This window comes from Carassius auratus, chromosome 27 (assembly GCF_003368295.1).
Source record: "Carassius auratus strain Wakin chromosome 27, ASM336829v1, whole genome shotgun sequence".
Classification (NCBI taxonomy): Eukaryota; Metazoa; Chordata; class Actinopteri; order Cypriniformes; family Cyprinidae; genus Carassius; species Carassius auratus.
This window is the reverse complement of record NC_039269.1, coordinates 22,860,605-22,877,428: the sequence shown is the minus strand read 5'-3', so window position 1 is coordinate 22,877,428 and position 16,824 is coordinate 22,860,605. Positions and strand designations below refer to the sequence as shown.

The following is a 16,824-nucleotide window of genomic DNA, read 5'->3' as shown; positions in this document are numbered from 1 at the left end:
TCTCCATGTTTTATTTAATTCTAATATTTAATTTATTTACTTACTGCATAATTTTACCACAAGTTGCAAAAAAACAGGTGAAAATTGTGGCCAAGTGAAGACTTTTATTTTGCTACGCATCACTATCACTGCTCATTTCCGCGTTTCCATTTTCGCACCTTGAAAACAAAGTTTACAATTCTGAAACATTCAAGAAGCTTTTACTGGTGAGTTGATTAACATGACGAAAACATTAGCGGTGCTATTTTGCTATGGAAAGCCGATGCAAAATCATCTGAGAGAATGCATATTCTTAAAACAAAAAATTGTTACGTTGTAACTGCACTTTTCTGCTTGATTCATAATATCCGCATACGTCTGAATGTCAACAGATTGTGTACAGTGTCACTCCCGCTATACATGCGATCAGACACTTCAGTTACTGTGGTAAGTCAGCCATGGTTGGTAAAACTTAATGCTTTAAAGGATAGTTCACCCTAAATTGAACTTTTGTCATCATTTACTTCCTTGAAACTTAAAAGACAATATTAGGAAGATCGGCAGACTCAGTTATTCTTCACATTCACTGAATGGGAAGAAGATACAGTGAATCTGAATGGTGACTGAATCTGCCAGTCCCTCACATTCTGCCTAATGTATCTTTCTGTGTTCCGATTTTGGAAAAACATTTTAATTTTGGATGAAATATACCTTTAACAACCTACAATATCAATAACATTTACTAATCTTGTCTGCTTATATGTCTTCTATTGATGCCTTCATTCACAGAGCACAAAGATCTGTGATGGCCAATACTGATTTTCATTTGCAGTTTCAAGGTGAGTCTGTTACAAAGCTTAATTGAAAGGCAAACAGTTCCTTTTAATAATAAAGAAACAGATCATGGAATCTGCTTATTGGTCTTGGAAAAAAATTATTTTCTATATTGTGCTAGAATTTGAAGATGAGCAAGGATTCACAGAAAATAATCAAGGTGCCACAACAGTGACAATCGATGACCCCATCAAATCTAGAAAACAGCGAAAAGCTACTGGAACTGCTTTTGAAGAAGAGGACGATGATGACAAAACTGAGGTCCGTGGGACACAATCTCTAGATAATCTGTTATCTTCATTCCTTCAAAAGGAGCGCTGATTCAAAATCCATGTTTCTTTGTCAAGCAGCTTCTGTCAGGTCAAAGAAAAAGTGCGCCCTTCTGGACGTTTGAGTATTACCAGACATTATTTGATGTGGACAGTCATCAGGTCAGCCACCTTTACTGCAGGATTCAGCCCTCACACTACAATGATTATCATTTCAAAGAGTTAAAAAGAGCTGATAGTGTATTTCAGAAATACATTTGAAGGGTTTTCTAATTCTTTGTAAATACAAAATATAAATTGCTGCTGTTTTCATTTATAGGTAAAGAACAGAATAGTTGGTTCAATTCTGCCTTGGCCTGGGAAAAACTTTATCGAGGTCTATTTACGGAGTAACCCAGACCTGTATGGTAAGCTCAATGAAACGAAAATTGTTTAGAGCCAAAAAGAAAGCTGTTTATAAAAAGTTAATATGAGTATATGGTTTACATTTGTAGGACCTTTCTGGATCTGTGCAACTCTTGTTTTTGCCATCGCTGTTAGTGGAAACATCTCCAGTTTTCTTGTGCACCAGGGTCAGCCCAAGTTCAGATATGTGCCAGACTTCAGCAAAGGTTAGAGAGATGTGTTGTTTGAAATACACCAAACAAAATAGACCCTCTGGCTTCAACCTAAAAAATGACACTTGCTCTTTTAATTGTTTTCCAGTTACTATGGCCGCCACAGCAATCTACAGTTATGCATGGTTAGTGCCTTTAGCGCTGTGGGGTTTTCTCACCTGGCGAAACAGGAAGATCACAAGCCTGGTGTCCTACTCCTTCTTACAGATAGTTTGTGTCTATGGTTACTCACTCTCCATCTACATCCCTGCTGTGGTGAGTCAAACAATATATACATAAATATAATGTGCATTATTTTGTGCATAATTACCACAACTGGGTGTGATAAACACATTTGATAGATTATTTTCAAGCATTCTCTATTATTATTATTATTATTTTGCAGATACAGTTTATTTACTTGTTTGTGTGCATTTGTGTTAAAACAGATATTGTGGATAATACCAAATGAAGGGTTGAGGTGGTGCTCCATCGTGGTGGCTTTGTGTCTCTCAGGATCTGTGCTGGTATTGACGTTCTGGCCAGCCATTAGAGACGATAAACCAAGGATTACCACTGCGATCATATCCACAATCGTCATTCTTCACGTCCTGCTTGCAGTTGGTTGCAAGGTATGTTTTTAAGAATCTTTATAGATTAGAAATGAATGGGATTCACATGATCTCGTAAGAACAAAATACACAAAACATATTCAGGATCAATATTGCTCTATATTTGTTACAGAATGAATTCATCAGTTTCAGTCTATACTTGATATATCAGTCAATATTGGATATTTGTGACTCTGGACCACAAAACCAAAAGTCTTGTGTCGCTGGGGTATATTTTTAGGAATAGGCAACGCTGTATGGGTCAAAATTATAGATTTTTCTTTTATGGCAAAAATTATTAGGATATTAAGTAAAGATCATGTTTCATGAACATATTTTGTAAATTTACTACTGTAAATATATCAAAACTTAATTTTTAGTAGTAATATGCATTGCTAAGAACTCAATTTGGTCAACTATAAAGGTGATTTTCTCATTATTTAGGTTCCAGATATTCATGTAGTTGTATCCTGGCCAAATATTGTCTGATTCTAACAAACCCTACATCAATGGAGGAGCTTATTTATTTAGATGCTGTATAAATCTTAAAGCTTTTGTGGTCCAGGGTCACATTTAATTGTGCATGCTTATTTGTCCTTATATTAACATTTAAATTAGCTTTGCTGGAACCTAATGCACACTTCAGATTTGTTTTATTTTTTATTTAACCAACAAAATAATAACACTGTTAAATGTTAAGATCTTTTTCAAATCTCAAAATGAATATAATTTTTTTTTATACTGTACATTATAATGTTGTTATGATTAGTTTGACGGGTAGCATTTAAAATGATTTGTTTTAGTTTGTAGTATTTTATATGACAAACTAATTTATTATCGTATAAAAACATTTAACTGGCTTATCTGTATTGTAATATCATTGCATCCTAATATGTATGCATAATATTATACACAATACAAGCCAAACATATTAGATGAAACTGTCTAAAATGTTGCGTAGCTGTACTAGCAACTCTGCGTCAGCATTTTAGCACTTCTTCTTGCAGAGTTACAGGATCAAACAGGTCGGTGTCAAATATGTTCCTCTGGTTGAAGGGTAAGTTCTTGGAAACACTAGCAATAGTCAGTGACTGGCTTGGAAACATGCCAGTTTGTGAGCAGAACCATGTCCTTATGGCTATCATGTGCCGTCAATTACATTCATTTAATTAGGTAATGCAGTGTTTAGAGGACAAAAGTGCTGTCAGAGTCTGCAAGATTTGTGCCCTCTCTCTTTTTTCAGGCATGTTTCTTCAGTACATATGAGATGGATCCATCAAAGTATCACAATGAGCCGTCGACAGCGACCAACACTTCATCCACAAATTAGAGCCTTGGGGAAATACAGGACTTCAGCGAGGTGACAGTGGCACTCTCTCATCTGCTTTTAAAAAAAATGATGAAATGGCATAGAAATGCCAGCACTTTAAGACTTTTACATGAGTGTCATTTGATTGCAGCTGCTGTTGGGAAAATAAGACATTTGCATTTGATGAGGTGTTAACATGAGACAGGACTTCCTGTACATAATCTGCGCTCCTCGAGAGACCGTTATTCTTCTGTAATTGCAGCTTCTCCTCTTGCCTTATTAGAGAGAATCGGGTATCTTTAAAATGAGATTGTGGGCTGTCTGGATTTCTTCATCTTATAGTCTGTGAAGGTAAATTTTGGTATGTTTATGTTTGTAGGTGAGCAGCAAACCTGGAGATAATCATCTACAACATGTTTGATGTTTTCTGATTTGAGGTTCAGACACGTGTTACTGTTACAAAGCAGAGGACATGTATATTCGGTGTAGCTGTGGTTTAAATATTTATGTGATAATTGAGCTTGAGATGGTTTTCAAAGGGTCACTCTCCTGTTTCTACCACTTTGGAACGTGTACATGTCCTTAAAATATTTTAACACTTTATAAAACTACAGGTCTAGCTGAAAAAGGGATGGGAAAAATAAAATATGAGTTGAATTGCACATAAACAGAAACTGATTTTTGAAGTTGAAAATCAAAGCTCATTTAAATATTTTACCAATTTTCAGTGGTAAGCATTGATACATACACACACAAACATATATGTATATGCATGCTGTTGTTTACACTGTAAATTTTTTAGAGATTTGTAACTAGATCTATGCCTTTTCTTTCAACAAGATACTAGCTTAGACCATAAAATGCCTTGAACAATTAACTGTATTCCAAGACGTCACACTAATATATATTTAGCAGCTTTTTCCCCCATTTAAAATGACATGCAAACAAATACAGACCAAAATTAGGAGCATATACTGAGCGTATAAAGTCTTTTATTTTCATTTATAATGTCTCAATGATTGATGATGATACTGATAGCCGAGTGGTTTTGAAGCTCAGCATCATTAAGATTCACAAACAAAGGTTATCGTCATAGATAAAATCTATCTTGTCTTTGATGCCAGTATCTGATACAGTGTAAAGTTTTGTGTTTCTCCGAGCACCATCAGCAGTGCACTTTTAACCTTTTTTCATCACAGTCATTAGATTAATTAGATAATTTTTTTTTAAGTTGGCACAGGCGTTATGAAATGGCTCAGCCAAATTTTCCAAATTAACAAAATAGAAAATTTGTGTCATTTGAAACTGTGCAAATGTGTGTTGTGTCCTAATTAATGGTCATTCTAGCCTTAGCTTAGAGTTACACTGAAGCTGTCTCCCAAACCTACAACCTTTGTGAAGGAATGTCAGCTTCACAAGTCACAGTTTCCCTTTACACAGGGGATTAAAAATAAGGAGGCTTTATTTGTGGATAATTGAATTCACAGGTAGCTCCTGACATCGCTATTTTAATGACCTACAAATTGAAAACCTATTTAAAGAAGATTTGACCCGACGACATGTATCAAGGAACATGTCCCTTCAATATTGCTTATAAAACTACAAATGAATGATGGCTGGGAAAGTGGAAAAGGTGTCCAAATACGAAACTTTAAAGCTTTTGGAAAAGTGCCGGAAGGAAAGAGACGATGCTTTGCACCGCGAGAATATGATGAGGGAGAAAATGAGACAATACGAGTCTCGAATGAGATCAACCGAAGCGCTCAAACAGAAATTAAAGCAATTGACTTTGGACAACAAGGAGCTGCGGAAACAAGTGAAGGTCCTGCGGGCTGAAATTGGTTTAGAGGCAAGTCCTAAATTTAACGGGAAAACCACCAAGGATATAATCAACGACCTGCACGAGAAGGAGCGCGAGTGCAATTCACTTGTTGAAAAAGCGGGTAAATTAAGTTTGACGATTGATGAACTAACATCTGAGCTGGCCAACACCGTGACCTCGAAGACTCTGCTGGAGGACCAGGTCCAGTCCCTGCAACAGAACCTGAAGGACATGACCAACAACCAGCGGCGTCTCCTGAAGCTCTGGGAGGACAAGAAGGGTCAGAGGGAGCAGCTGTCCCTGCCCGCCATACCGCAGAGACCCGGACAGAAACCGCTGGTGCATAAAGGCGTCCAGACGGAGATGTCCATCAGTTCAACCCAGATATTACCCACTAACGCATTCGAGACCAAGACCCGCCGAGAGATGGATAAAAGCAGAACCAGTCTGGAAAGACGCAGCATCACTTTAGCGAATGGCTCTCATCGAGAGAAAAACGCTTTAATTCAGAATGAAGCGAAAGGAATACACAACTGACAATTATTATTTCACGAAACTTTTTTTGTCTGCCTACGCGTCATGCTGCTCAATGCCTCAACTTACTGCATTTACTTTAAAATAAATATATAGATGAGTATGTTTCAAATTATATAGCAACAACCTGATTGAAACAACCGAAACACTGGGGTTGAGGACTATGTTACTGTACAATAATTATTTCTCTACTATTGACCCATTCTTACAGCTTTGACTGATGTTTGATGTACGTTAATGCCCACAAAAAATTGTGTATAATGAAATTCTTTTAACATTAAATATATATATGTAATTTATTCTGTTTTATTCTGATTTCCTCTGTTTAATTCGGATAATTTTGTAATTAGGTGATGCAGTTAATTATTTAATATTTTTAATGTTGAATAATCTGTCTCATTATCTTTTGAATTTCATAAATTTGCGCAGAATTCACATTTCTGGATGGGCCATTTCTTAAATGGGATAGCTCACCCAAAATGTAAATGCATTTAACATTTACTCATCATAAATTCTTTCCAAACCATAATGACTTTTCTGAAATCGTTACTCTACAGAACACAGAGAAAAAAAATCGAATGTTGATAACTAAACCTTTTAACGTTACATTTGATTTCTATAGTATTTCATTACACACATTTCTCAAAGTATCTTCTTTTTATGTCCAGCAGAATAAAGAAAGTCACATGCAGATGAGTAAATAATGGCGCATTTTTTTAAATAATGGAGTGAGCAGCTATCTATTAAAGGGTGATTGTATTCAGGCAGTAAGTCAGACACACTCGCAGGGGTCCTTATGAGGTCCTTCGAATGTGTGGCGCGGGTAATCTTCACACTTTTTCCATGTTGATATGGATTTTGTTCTAGTGATGCTGGACTGAAACGATAATGATAAAATGTTTTCGCTGAAACAGAACTCTTGGTTTATAAGAAAGGTAAGGACTGGTTAAATGTAAGTCGTGTTTAAATAACTGAAAGGCACCTAACCAATTAGGAAGTCAGTGTTTGGTCTGCAGTGTATGTAACGTTAAAATACTTCTGGACATCATCATGTACAGTTACAGTGACATGTTTAGTGTCTTCTGATGTCTGTTTGAAGAAGGTTAAATGAAATGGAATGAATGTTTAAAGTTATAATCGTAGAAAGATTGTGTTTGAGGCTGAAGAGATGTATGAAATGTGCCTATGCTAGACCAAATTCAATCTCATTTCAGGTTGTGATCTGGAGGGCTGTGGCGAGTATTGCATGGTCTGTGCTTCTCCTGCCAGTGACAACTGCAGTCTTTGTTCTCTTGAGTAGATTCAGCCTGTTTCACCCCATCCAATGGATATCAGGTGAGGAAACGAGTAAGTTACTAGTGCCTAACAAAATACAGAATTACAATACGTTAACTTAACGATACAGAGAAGGGCTCGAGTGTTATTTCCGTTATTTATATAAGAAGTAGTTCTGACTTCAAGGGACATAATACATATATGCTAAACCCTTTAAAACCGTATTAATGAAATCATAGTTAGAAAAAGTTTAGTTCTTGATTGCTTGAATAAACTTTTTAAAAGTTTGCTTATATGTTTCATTTTGTTTCGTATCATATTTAATTAATCTGGATTTTATGATTCTTATAATACAATGACATTTTTAGCTTGTGATGTAAATCAAAAAGTCTTTGTAACAGTATAACAAGCTACATAAACTGCAATCTGTAACCCAAAAATATGTCATGGTGATATGTAAATGCTTAGTTTTATTATAAATAGCTCTGTATTTTTTTTGTGTGTGTGTGTGGTGCAAAACATGCAATGACACAATATGATACAATAATGACTTTGAGATGTACAAATAAATGTTCCTCCAAAGCCTGATGTATCATATTTGGTATTCGCATGCAACATGTGATTTGTTTTTATTAAATGTGAATCATCAAGTGAACCCAAGTTGATTCAATCCAATCCAAACAAAAAAAAGGTTCACTTTATATAAACAGGTCAATATATCCCAGCAAAGAGATGGGTACCACAACCTGAAGGGGAAATTTAGATTTTACTTGCTTAAAAACGTATAAACTATCAATCAAGAGTCAAGAGGCATTTATTTGTCATTTGCGTAGTTAACGCTGGGGAAAACTGGTCACTTTTTAAGTTTATTCTTAAAGTATAAACTATCAATCATACACGTTTTAAGATAATCCGCAACATGTTTTTAAGCAAAGTTTTGATCAGGTTGATTTTAATTGGGAAATTCACATCACATATAATACTGAATGCTTTACATGATCAATATCTGAATTGTATGTAAGTCAGCATCTCAAACATTGGTTCCAGATTGCACAAGTCTTCTTATGGCTTCAAGCACCATCTTTTCCCTTGTGGTGCTGTGTGGGGTGGTTCTGATCACTGGCTTTTTTAACCTGGAGTTCTACACTTGTGAGTAAATTTGATCTTTTTTTTTTTTTTTGATGTGCAAAATCATTACATTTGCAATTATTGCATTGTAATATAAAATGTATACAGATTATTTATGTCACTCTTTGTGTATCCTTAAGTGGTTCCCTCTATTCCATGTTCACGCATGGCTCTCCTGGGGACGGTGCTCCACCCTCGACAGTGTGTTCATTCTTTGGTCTACTGCACCATGGGCATGCTGGTAATGTGGTGCGCTTCTGTTACCATCGGAGGACGTTACAGCACTCTAGGAACTCCCTGCAGGCAAAGCGAGAGGTGGGTTATGACCTGATTCAGTTTGACCCACATACACTGATCTGTCATTTAGGGTTGTGCCAATAGAGGATAGTATCGTGTATCGACGATAGTCAGAGATATCGACATTTCTCTGTCGATAATCAAGACGATATAAGGCTCATTTTCCTATTAATGTAATCGATTTTAATAATAATAATAATAACAATTATTTTTATTAGGCTGCTTATTATAATTCGGCTATCAAACTTCCCAGCAATTTCACTTCAGCACCTCATTTCTCTCTCTCTCTCTCTCTCTCTCTCTCTCTCTCTCTCTCTCTCATACACACACACACACACACACACACACACACCATGAGCGCAGGAGCATTAGAGCCTGTAGTCGCTAAAGTTGTCCGCTTTGACTTGGATAACTCGTTAAATCCATGAAATGAAAGAGATAGAAAATGAGGAGCTGGTGTCCCACACATTTAATGGCTGGTACAAGGCAATGTGCTCTTCTCATACACGAGAGATTAACTCTTTCTTGGCATTACAAAATAAAGACAAAATAATAACAAGACGGCAGAGTTAACTTATCATAGTGGTTCTCATGAGAACTACTATGGATGATAAGTTCGCTCTGCCGCCTTGTTATTATTTTCATGCACACTGCACTATAATGTGATTCATGCAAGTTTTGGCCGTTGCAAAGTCTCCATCCACAGACAGACAGACAGACATCGTCTGCAGATAGAAGGTATTTCATTGCACTTTAACAAGTAATCTGAACGGCCTATATTATATATGTGCTATATTTTAAAGAGCCCTCACAAACTGAGTTTAATGCCACGGTTATGTTAGAACGCATCTCATTCTTGTTTCTGTGGTGGTGCGTCGGTCTCGTCATGAGGAGCTCTGTATGACTGATGCAGCAGTTCAATTCAACTTTACTCATAATATATGAACTTAGCTGTTTTAAATACTTTATATTTAACATGTTCGTTTATGCCCATTTATAGTGTTAAACTGCTGGACTTTAAATGAAATCGATTATTGATTTTCACCGTAGACTGATTTTGCAGAACATTAGACTGATAACTTCTGAGCGCAGATGCAGTAAATTTGTCACAGGACAGGCGATATGACAGTTGCGCCTGACTGTGTATGAACTATCTGTTTTAAATACAGTATTTTTATATTTAACGTTAGTTTATCAGTATGTTTGAAAGTATTTTTTTTTTGATTACTGGTGATACCATAGGCTCTCTCTCGCGCACCTGCACAGTTTAAAACACCAAATAGTTCTTCTATGACAAGAACAAAGAGTCTTTCTCTTGCTCCACCCATGCATGATAATATCGTGTATTGTCAATCTCACGGCCGGACGATATGATGATTTGAAAAATGACCATATCGCCCAACACTACTTTTCATTGCTCAGAGGATCAGGTTTCATTAATTGCATTCTCGTCGGAGAAGCATTCTAGCAGTGATGGCGGCAAATAAATATCAAATCATTTAAAACTACAAAAGGAGACAAAAATGGAACAGGAGATAGTCATTTTTTACATCTTCACAAGGACTTGTACCACAGCAGATCAACATTGTTTGTTGCGGACAACTACTGATGCATAATGCTATGTAATATAATAAGACTTTTCTTTGTCGTTAAGTACACATAAACACACACAAAACTCTAGCACATACAGAGGGAGGGATTCTAGCAGACCAATCACAGTGCTTGCAGTCCATGTTGAATTCCCAATGCTGTTTTTTTTTTTTTTTTTTTTTTTTTTTTTTGGAGAGGTGCACGTCAGGCTACGGCATAAGGGAGTGCGTCTATATACATGTTCGGTGTAGGTCTGACGCAGAAGTATAAATCGGCCTTTACCCTAATACAGGCCAAGAGGACCTCCAAAATAAAGAAGAAATGTTATCTCTGTGTTTGTTTTTAATGACATACTTTGCAAAACTAACAATATGTGAATAATAACTGTCCTTATTTTATGTTTGCTCCTGTAGTGGTGAAGTAGCGACCTGTCTGAATGAGTATCATCTTTTTATTCTCTTGGCTGGGGCCTTCATGGGATACAGTCATAGTTTCTTGGGAGTGGTTCAAAATATGTACTATGTGTCCTTTCAACCCATACAAGTAAGTATTTGGCTATTGTATTCAGATTAGTTTCTAAATGTTACATTTAGTGGTTAATATGAATATCATTTTATGTCTGATACCAGTATCTTTGAGAGCAGGCAGGCTGGCAGATGGCCGATGGCCGATATGATATATACACTGTATGATTTGACGCTGTTTAATTTAAAGGGATAGTTCACCCAAAGTGAAAATTACCCCATGATTTACTCGCTGTCAAGGCATCCTTGGTGTATATGACTTTCTTCTTTCAGACAAATACACTCAGAGTTATATTAAATAATGCCCTGGCTCTTCCAAACTTTATAATGGCAGTCAATGAGGGTTAAGATTTTGAAGGCCAAAAATATGCATCCATCCATCATAAAGTGCTCCACATCACCCTGGCGTGTTAATAAAGGCCTTTTGAAGTGATGTGCTTAAGAAAAATATCCATATTGCTATATAACTATAAACTCTAGCTTCTGCCAACTGTCAGTTGCGTGTTCATTTCAGATCTGGTGAGAAGTGACACCAGTCCCTTTAGGGACAGTATATGCACATACATAGATTGCTGCATGTAATTTAGATTTACTTTGCCTGAAATTTAGTCAAATAATAAGAAATATAAATATTTAGAAAATTAAATCTGCTTGAGAAAAGTAATTAGGAAAACCAGAATCGTGAGGTTCACCCTTCAGAAGGGTGGTAGGTTCACAATTCTGTCAAAAAAATAAGTAGTTGTGCTTCTGACTCTTATCAGCCCATGATAGGTAATTTAATATGGCTAATATTTTCACAATGACAATGTATCACTTCCCCACTAGTCTATACTGTTAATTCAGTATTTATTTGTAAAATGTTTTGTAGTATGATTGAATGAGAAATAGCTCAATCATTAATGCTTTCATTAATAATTTATCAGTGCAAATATCTTTTGTCCCTACCAGCAATACAAATATCCACGGTTCAAGGGCTGTCTGCTGATGGTGGTCAAGTGCAGTGTTGTTCAGGCCTTATATTCAGCCAGGAATTTTGCTGCTCTCTATTTCTTTTTTGGTAAGTTGATGACATTGATTATCAGAGATGCATCATATAATAATTGTCTGTTCTCCTGTTAGATTCTCTTGAAATGTTGTTTTATTTTAGGGTATATTCCTAAGACCTGGATCTCCAGCACACTTAATCTACAGATAGACAGGTCAGATTTGGAACTAAAGTCTACCAAGATCTGAGTGTTTACCTAATGTGAACGAAAGCACCATAAACCCATATTCAAGAATACTTGTAACTCTTTATGTCCCTTTTGTAACTTTATAGTTCTCTTCAGTCGCTGGATTCATTGACTGGACTACTAGACTTCTCCCTCCTTTACCACCTGTCAATCAGTGGCACTTTTCTGTACCTAACCTGGTATCTCACTGTGCTTCTCTTCAGGATTTATGTCACAGAGGTACTTTTAATGTGAAGGTTTCTCTGTGGGATGTATCAAAGCAGCAGACATTTGTGTAGTACCTGTTTTGAAAATGATCCTGATGGCTGGTTGTGCGTCTTCAGGCCTACAGTTTTCCAGTGCAGTCCACATTTACTGAGGATGCGGAGCAGTGTCTTCCCAAAGTTTTGACTGAGAAGACCACTTTAGTCATGAAGGTTAGGGATTTTTCTTTTACTTTTCAGATTTTTTTTTTTTTAATTATTATTATCTCTAAGCTTATGGAAATAATGAAATCGTAATTTATGGAAATTTCTATAAGGAATATACATTAAGTTAAACTTACCTATTAAATACTGCTTTAAGCAGAGCAGCTTATTGTGAGTGCAACCTCTAAGATGTATTATAAAAAAGATGAAGTCATGAAATCATAGTTAAAAGTGTGCTGAAACCCTGAAAACGGATCCTAAATGTCATTGATTCCTGTTTAAAGATATTCTAGTTCCTTAACTGATGAACTGACTGTTTTACAGTTTTTGGCTCTACAAGACCTGGCTCTGTTATCACAACATTCTCTCTCACGCAGACTAGAAGTCTTCAGTCTGAGTCAGCCAGGTACCAACGAAATACTCTCAGAGAACTCTAAACTCATTACTTTTATGACTGCTAAACCAATGGAACCTGCATATGTAGGTGGTCACCCTCATAACTGGAACGCCATCAGTGGGGAATGTCTGTCTTTGCTGAGTGAGCTGACACAGAGACTGGTGGCTCATCAGGATGCGGTCGCCTCCAACGGCCGAGTCAAGTCTCCGTCTGCCAGCAGTGACACCAGATCAGCCTCTTCAAGCAGCTCAGGTAACGTCCAACAAAAGGGCAAATCTGAACACAAGTCTGGTACTGCCCTTGATAACCTACAAGAGGAATCATATTGCTCCAGAGAGAGAGAGATTTTATTTTTTCCTGTTTTATCTGTAGTGGTGTCAGGAACAGAGGGCATTGCTGAGACCCCTCGACCCAGTGTCCCGCTAAGGACCCCTGGTTCAGTCTTCAAGTCATCAGTGGGGGGAGCAAACAGCGCTTTGACGGCTCCTTTCACCCCAGATGTGAACAGCCCTTTCTCTTCCCCTGCTCTTCGACGTCTGGTTGGCCAACAGGATCCCCAGTCTCCCTGGTCTGGTGCAGTACAAAGCCCCCATATCATGAGGAGAGGGCCCAAACTGTGGAGTGCCTCCACAGGTGAGAAAGCAATACTAAATACTTTTTTTGTTTTAGTTTTTTGGTTTTATAAATAAATTTTTATGGTCTCCCTCTGTTTGTAAATTTTTGTGAGAAGCATGTACACATTTGTTAACAATAATTAATACTGTGATATCTAGTTTATTTCTTTGTTCTCATTTCAGAGTCACAATCCAATGGCAGTCCTCTTGCCTCCCCTGCCCCTGCCTCTGTTCCTAGTCCTCCTGCAGCCAATCAGAAACCCAGCTTCCTGGCCCAGTGGCTACAGAACAGGAGAGAGCAGGTAAGCTTTTCATCTTGTCACACCTGGCCTGTAAATGAATCATTTATTTTTTCATAGTGTTTTCTTGGTTTCCAAGCATGTGTATCCATAGGAACCAAAACGGACAAGCTTTTGAGTGTCCAGTTCGGTTGCTGGGGGAAAGGGCAGTTCACGTTTCAGTGTGATATCATTACATGGCCTAGAGACACCTGTTAACTCATGTTCCTGTCATACTCTCAATTGTTCTGCTCAGGTTAAAAGCTTTTTGGCAAAGCGGGTGCTGATAGTGTATTTATTTAACAAGGTAAGGTTAAGCATGCATTATTTGAATAAAGGATTTGTCTACAGATGCATGTTGCATGCTCCCACAACAGATTTTTAGTTACAAAAATCATTAATGCATGCGTCTAGATTCTTCCCATGTATAAATTAACACCAACATCATTAGTTTCCCGTTCCTCTGGTTTTTCTTTCTGTCTAAGGTTGTGTGTTTAGATATTAATAATATTGGGGGAGCTGTAGATAAACTGGGTCTGTAACTACATAATTTTCTTTTTTTTCTCTCTCTCTGGGCTTTCGGGGGTGAATGGCTTTTGAAATACATCTGTATGTGTGTGTGTGTCTAAAATATATATATAATATAAATTTTATTTCCTATATTTCAAGCTCACTGCTTCATCTGAAGCACAGTACAAAAAAACTTAAATGAGGTATTTTGAATAAGAACTGATCAAAATTAGAGAACATTTACAGATTTAACTCCAAGGTTTATGTTTACACTCATTAAGACAGTTGCATGAGAGGACAGGATAATGCAGAAAGTCAATGAGAAATTGGTTCAACACTGCAGCTGGAATTGCTTGCCAGTTCAGCGCTGAACAGGGTAAGGATCTGTCTCGGCATACAGAGTCTCAATGTTTAAGAGAAGATGAACTGAAAGCCCGTCCTGTAGTGACGAAGCCTCTCATTAGCAGACCGTCAAAAAACTAAGCTCGGCGGAGCATGTTGTGTGAAGAGGAGAACTGGTACAAAGTTCACTTTAGTGAGGAGAGCAAGTTTAATTTGTTTGGGTCTGATAGGAGACTTTTGTTCAAGATTAAACTGAGGAAAGAATAAACCCAAAGTGTGATAAGAAGTCTGAAAGGTGGCGGAGGAAGTGTCATGGTTTGGGGGATGTTGTCTGCAGCAGGACTTGGGCCTGTTCTACAGCTAGATTGCAGGGTGATTGCAAATGTTTATCAGAACCTCCTTCAGCAACATGTGGTTCCTTCCATCTGTTTATCGCCCAATCAGCCAGCAATTTTAATGTAAGACAATGCCACGGTCACACTGCAAAACGGGTAAAGCAGTTCCTTAAAGCTAAGAACACTGAAATAATGAAACGGCTGAGGCACTTTGCAGGACAGTGTGTCTGTCCTCAGGAGCAGGGTTGAAAACCTATACACTACAGTCACAGAACCGTGGAAGAAGAGTGGACCTTGATCGCACCAATGTAGTGTGGGAAACGAACATATCCTGCGGCCACAGATGTGCTGAAGTCATTCGAAGCTGGGGCCTCTACACTTCCTACTAATTTCTGACAGCTGTAACCGTTCAGAATTTTAGTTGTAATCTTTCGTGCTACACTGTTTACTGTTCTCTAAATTTGATCAATGTTTTCCCCAAAATAAAGGTTTTTGTTGAAATGCCTGGGTTTTGTCAAACACGTTAGTATAACCATGGTATACCTGCAGCTAATATTCATTTATATTTTGAGCGATGAAAATTTACTATTTCTGAAAAAATCAAAAATTTATAGATTATCTTTATGATCTCCACTGCATCTTCTTGCATGTGTCAAATCACAGTATTCTTACATTAGAAAGTGCATTTCAGTTATGTGAAAAGAACTTTCAGTAACTTTTATAATTTATATACATTTCTTTATCTTTTATACCCAATGTCTGAAGTTTTTTTTTCCCTCATAGTGAAATATTTTTATCTAATGTACAGCTTCCAGAAGCCTCTAGCCAAGCTCTGTTTGCTGACAGCCAGGCTCATATCTGGGCTCTCCAAGGTCAGAAAAGAGTAACTTTTCAGAAATGCCATCTCGTATGTATATTTGTTTGAATAATTAATTGTGCCTTTTGTTACTTCTGTTTTTAAGGACTGTCTCATCTGGTGGCAGCCTCTTTCTCTGAAGATCAGTTTGGAGTTGTGCAGACCACATTGCCCAATATTCTTAGCAGCTTGGTAGTCTTGCTAGAGGTAAAAGAAGTCATTTTCCACAAGTGTTAAAACTGATAATCTAGGAATCCAAATGAAGACACGAAGTTGATTCATTTGGTTAATCTTACATTTTTAAATTGTAGGCTGTTGACAGACACTTCAAACTGCCACATGCCTCCAGCAAACCTGTGAGGACCATCTGCAGTATGGGAGACTCCACTTACAAGACTCTAAGGTTTGCTCTGAGGGCTGCGCTGAAGACCGCCATCTACAAGATAACTACCACTTTTGGAGAGCACTTGAAGTAAGTCCCGTCGTTATTTGCAGTAATTTCTTTCTGAGAAAAAATAAAGTGGATGAATTTGTTTTGGGAACCTGCTGTATTCAATAAGATACATGTTTATCCTCAATCATGTTGTTCATTTTCTTTGTTTACAGTGCGGTGAATATTTCAACAGAACATAGGAAAAGGCTTCAGCAGTTCTTGGAATTCAAGGAATAGAGCAGCACACAACATCATCTTCTCAGTGTGTGTGTGCGTACGTGCGTGTGTGAGTGAGGAGACCCAAAGACGATATGCTTTTTCTTTGAAAGGTCTGATATATGGGGGATTCGTGCTGTATGTCACTCAAGGCCTTACTTTACAGCCAAGTGCTGCACTTTATTTCCCACTGAAATCCATCCTCAGTATATTTAAATTTCATTATGCCCCCAATAACAAAAAATGGGGGTCAGCCCCCACCCTTTTGAATCTTGCATCGATTATGTGGTTACCATAAACACATTTGGTGTATTTGTTTGCCAAAAGAGAATACATAGTGTTAGTCAAATGTTATATTTTGGAAACCTTAATACGTTTAAATAAACTTTTTTGTAAAATGGCATGTCAGTGGCTGCAGACAAAGTTTGGTGTGCAT

The 16,824-nt window shown here is 37.3% G+C and overlaps 3 protein-coding genes across 6 annotated transcripts; all 3 read left to right on the top strand.

Moving 5' to 3' along the window:
* The first annotated feature begins 102 nt into the window (after positions 1 to 102).
* yipf1 (Yip1 domain family, member 1) lies at positions 103 to 4,266 on the top strand. Of its 2 annotated transcripts, XM_026206725.1 has the most exons (11): positions 103 to 206; positions 372 to 426; positions 769 to 818; positions 935 to 1,074; positions 1,164 to 1,244; positions 1,402 to 1,489; positions 1,577 to 1,693; positions 1,788 to 1,954; positions 2,128 to 2,310; positions 3,533 to 3,649; positions 3,978 to 4,266. In XM_026206725.1, exons 3-10 carry the CDS (start codon positions 785 to 787, stop codon positions 3,617 to 3,619), a joined length of 897 nt encoding a protein of 298 aa, XP_026062510.1. In that variant the 5' UTR covers positions 103 to 206; positions 372 to 426; positions 769 to 784; the 3' UTR covers positions 3,620 to 3,649; positions 3,978 to 4,266. The 2 variants fall into 2 exon arrangements, with proteins under 2 accessions (XP_026062510.1, XP_026062509.1); XM_026206724.1 differs by having other exon boundaries at positions 3,533 to 4,266.
* A 297-nt stretch (positions 4,267 to 4,563) lies between these two features.
* LOC113045946 (uncharacterized) lies at positions 4,564 to 6,092 on the top strand. The gene has a single exon (XM_026206726.1). The coding sequence runs from the start codon at positions 5,208 to 5,210 to the stop codon at positions 5,955 to 5,957; it is 750 nt and encodes a 249-aa protein (XP_026062511.1). The 5' UTR covers positions 4,564 to 5,207; the 3' UTR covers positions 5,958 to 6,092.
* A 647-nt stretch (positions 6,093 to 6,739) lies between these two features.
* On the top strand, positions 6,740 to 16,789 carry ndc1 (NDC1 transmembrane nucleoporin). 3 transcript variants are annotated; one of them, XM_026206721.1, is made up of 18 exons: positions 6,740 to 6,889; positions 7,169 to 7,289; positions 8,277 to 8,378; positions 8,498 to 8,672; positions 10,658 to 10,787; positions 11,717 to 11,825; positions 11,916 to 11,967; positions 12,087 to 12,219; positions 12,324 to 12,416; positions 12,732 to 12,813; positions 12,892 to 13,056; positions 13,177 to 13,437; positions 13,602 to 13,720; positions 13,953 to 14,003; positions 15,692 to 15,755; positions 15,846 to 15,946; positions 16,051 to 16,211; positions 16,346 to 16,789. In XM_026206721.1, exons 1-18 carry the CDS (start codon positions 6,851 to 6,853, stop codon positions 16,407 to 16,409), a joined length of 2,022 nt encoding a protein of 673 aa, XP_026062506.1. In that variant the 5' UTR covers positions 6,740 to 6,850; the 3' UTR covers positions 16,410 to 16,789. The 3 variants fall into 3 exon arrangements, with proteins under 3 accessions (XP_026062506.1, XP_026062505.1, XP_026062507.1); XM_026206720.1 differs by having other exon boundaries at positions 7,169 to 7,301; XM_026206722.1 differs by lacking the exon at positions 13,953 to 14,003 and having other exon boundaries at positions 7,169 to 7,301.
* Positions 16,790 to 16,824: the final 35 nt, after the last annotated feature.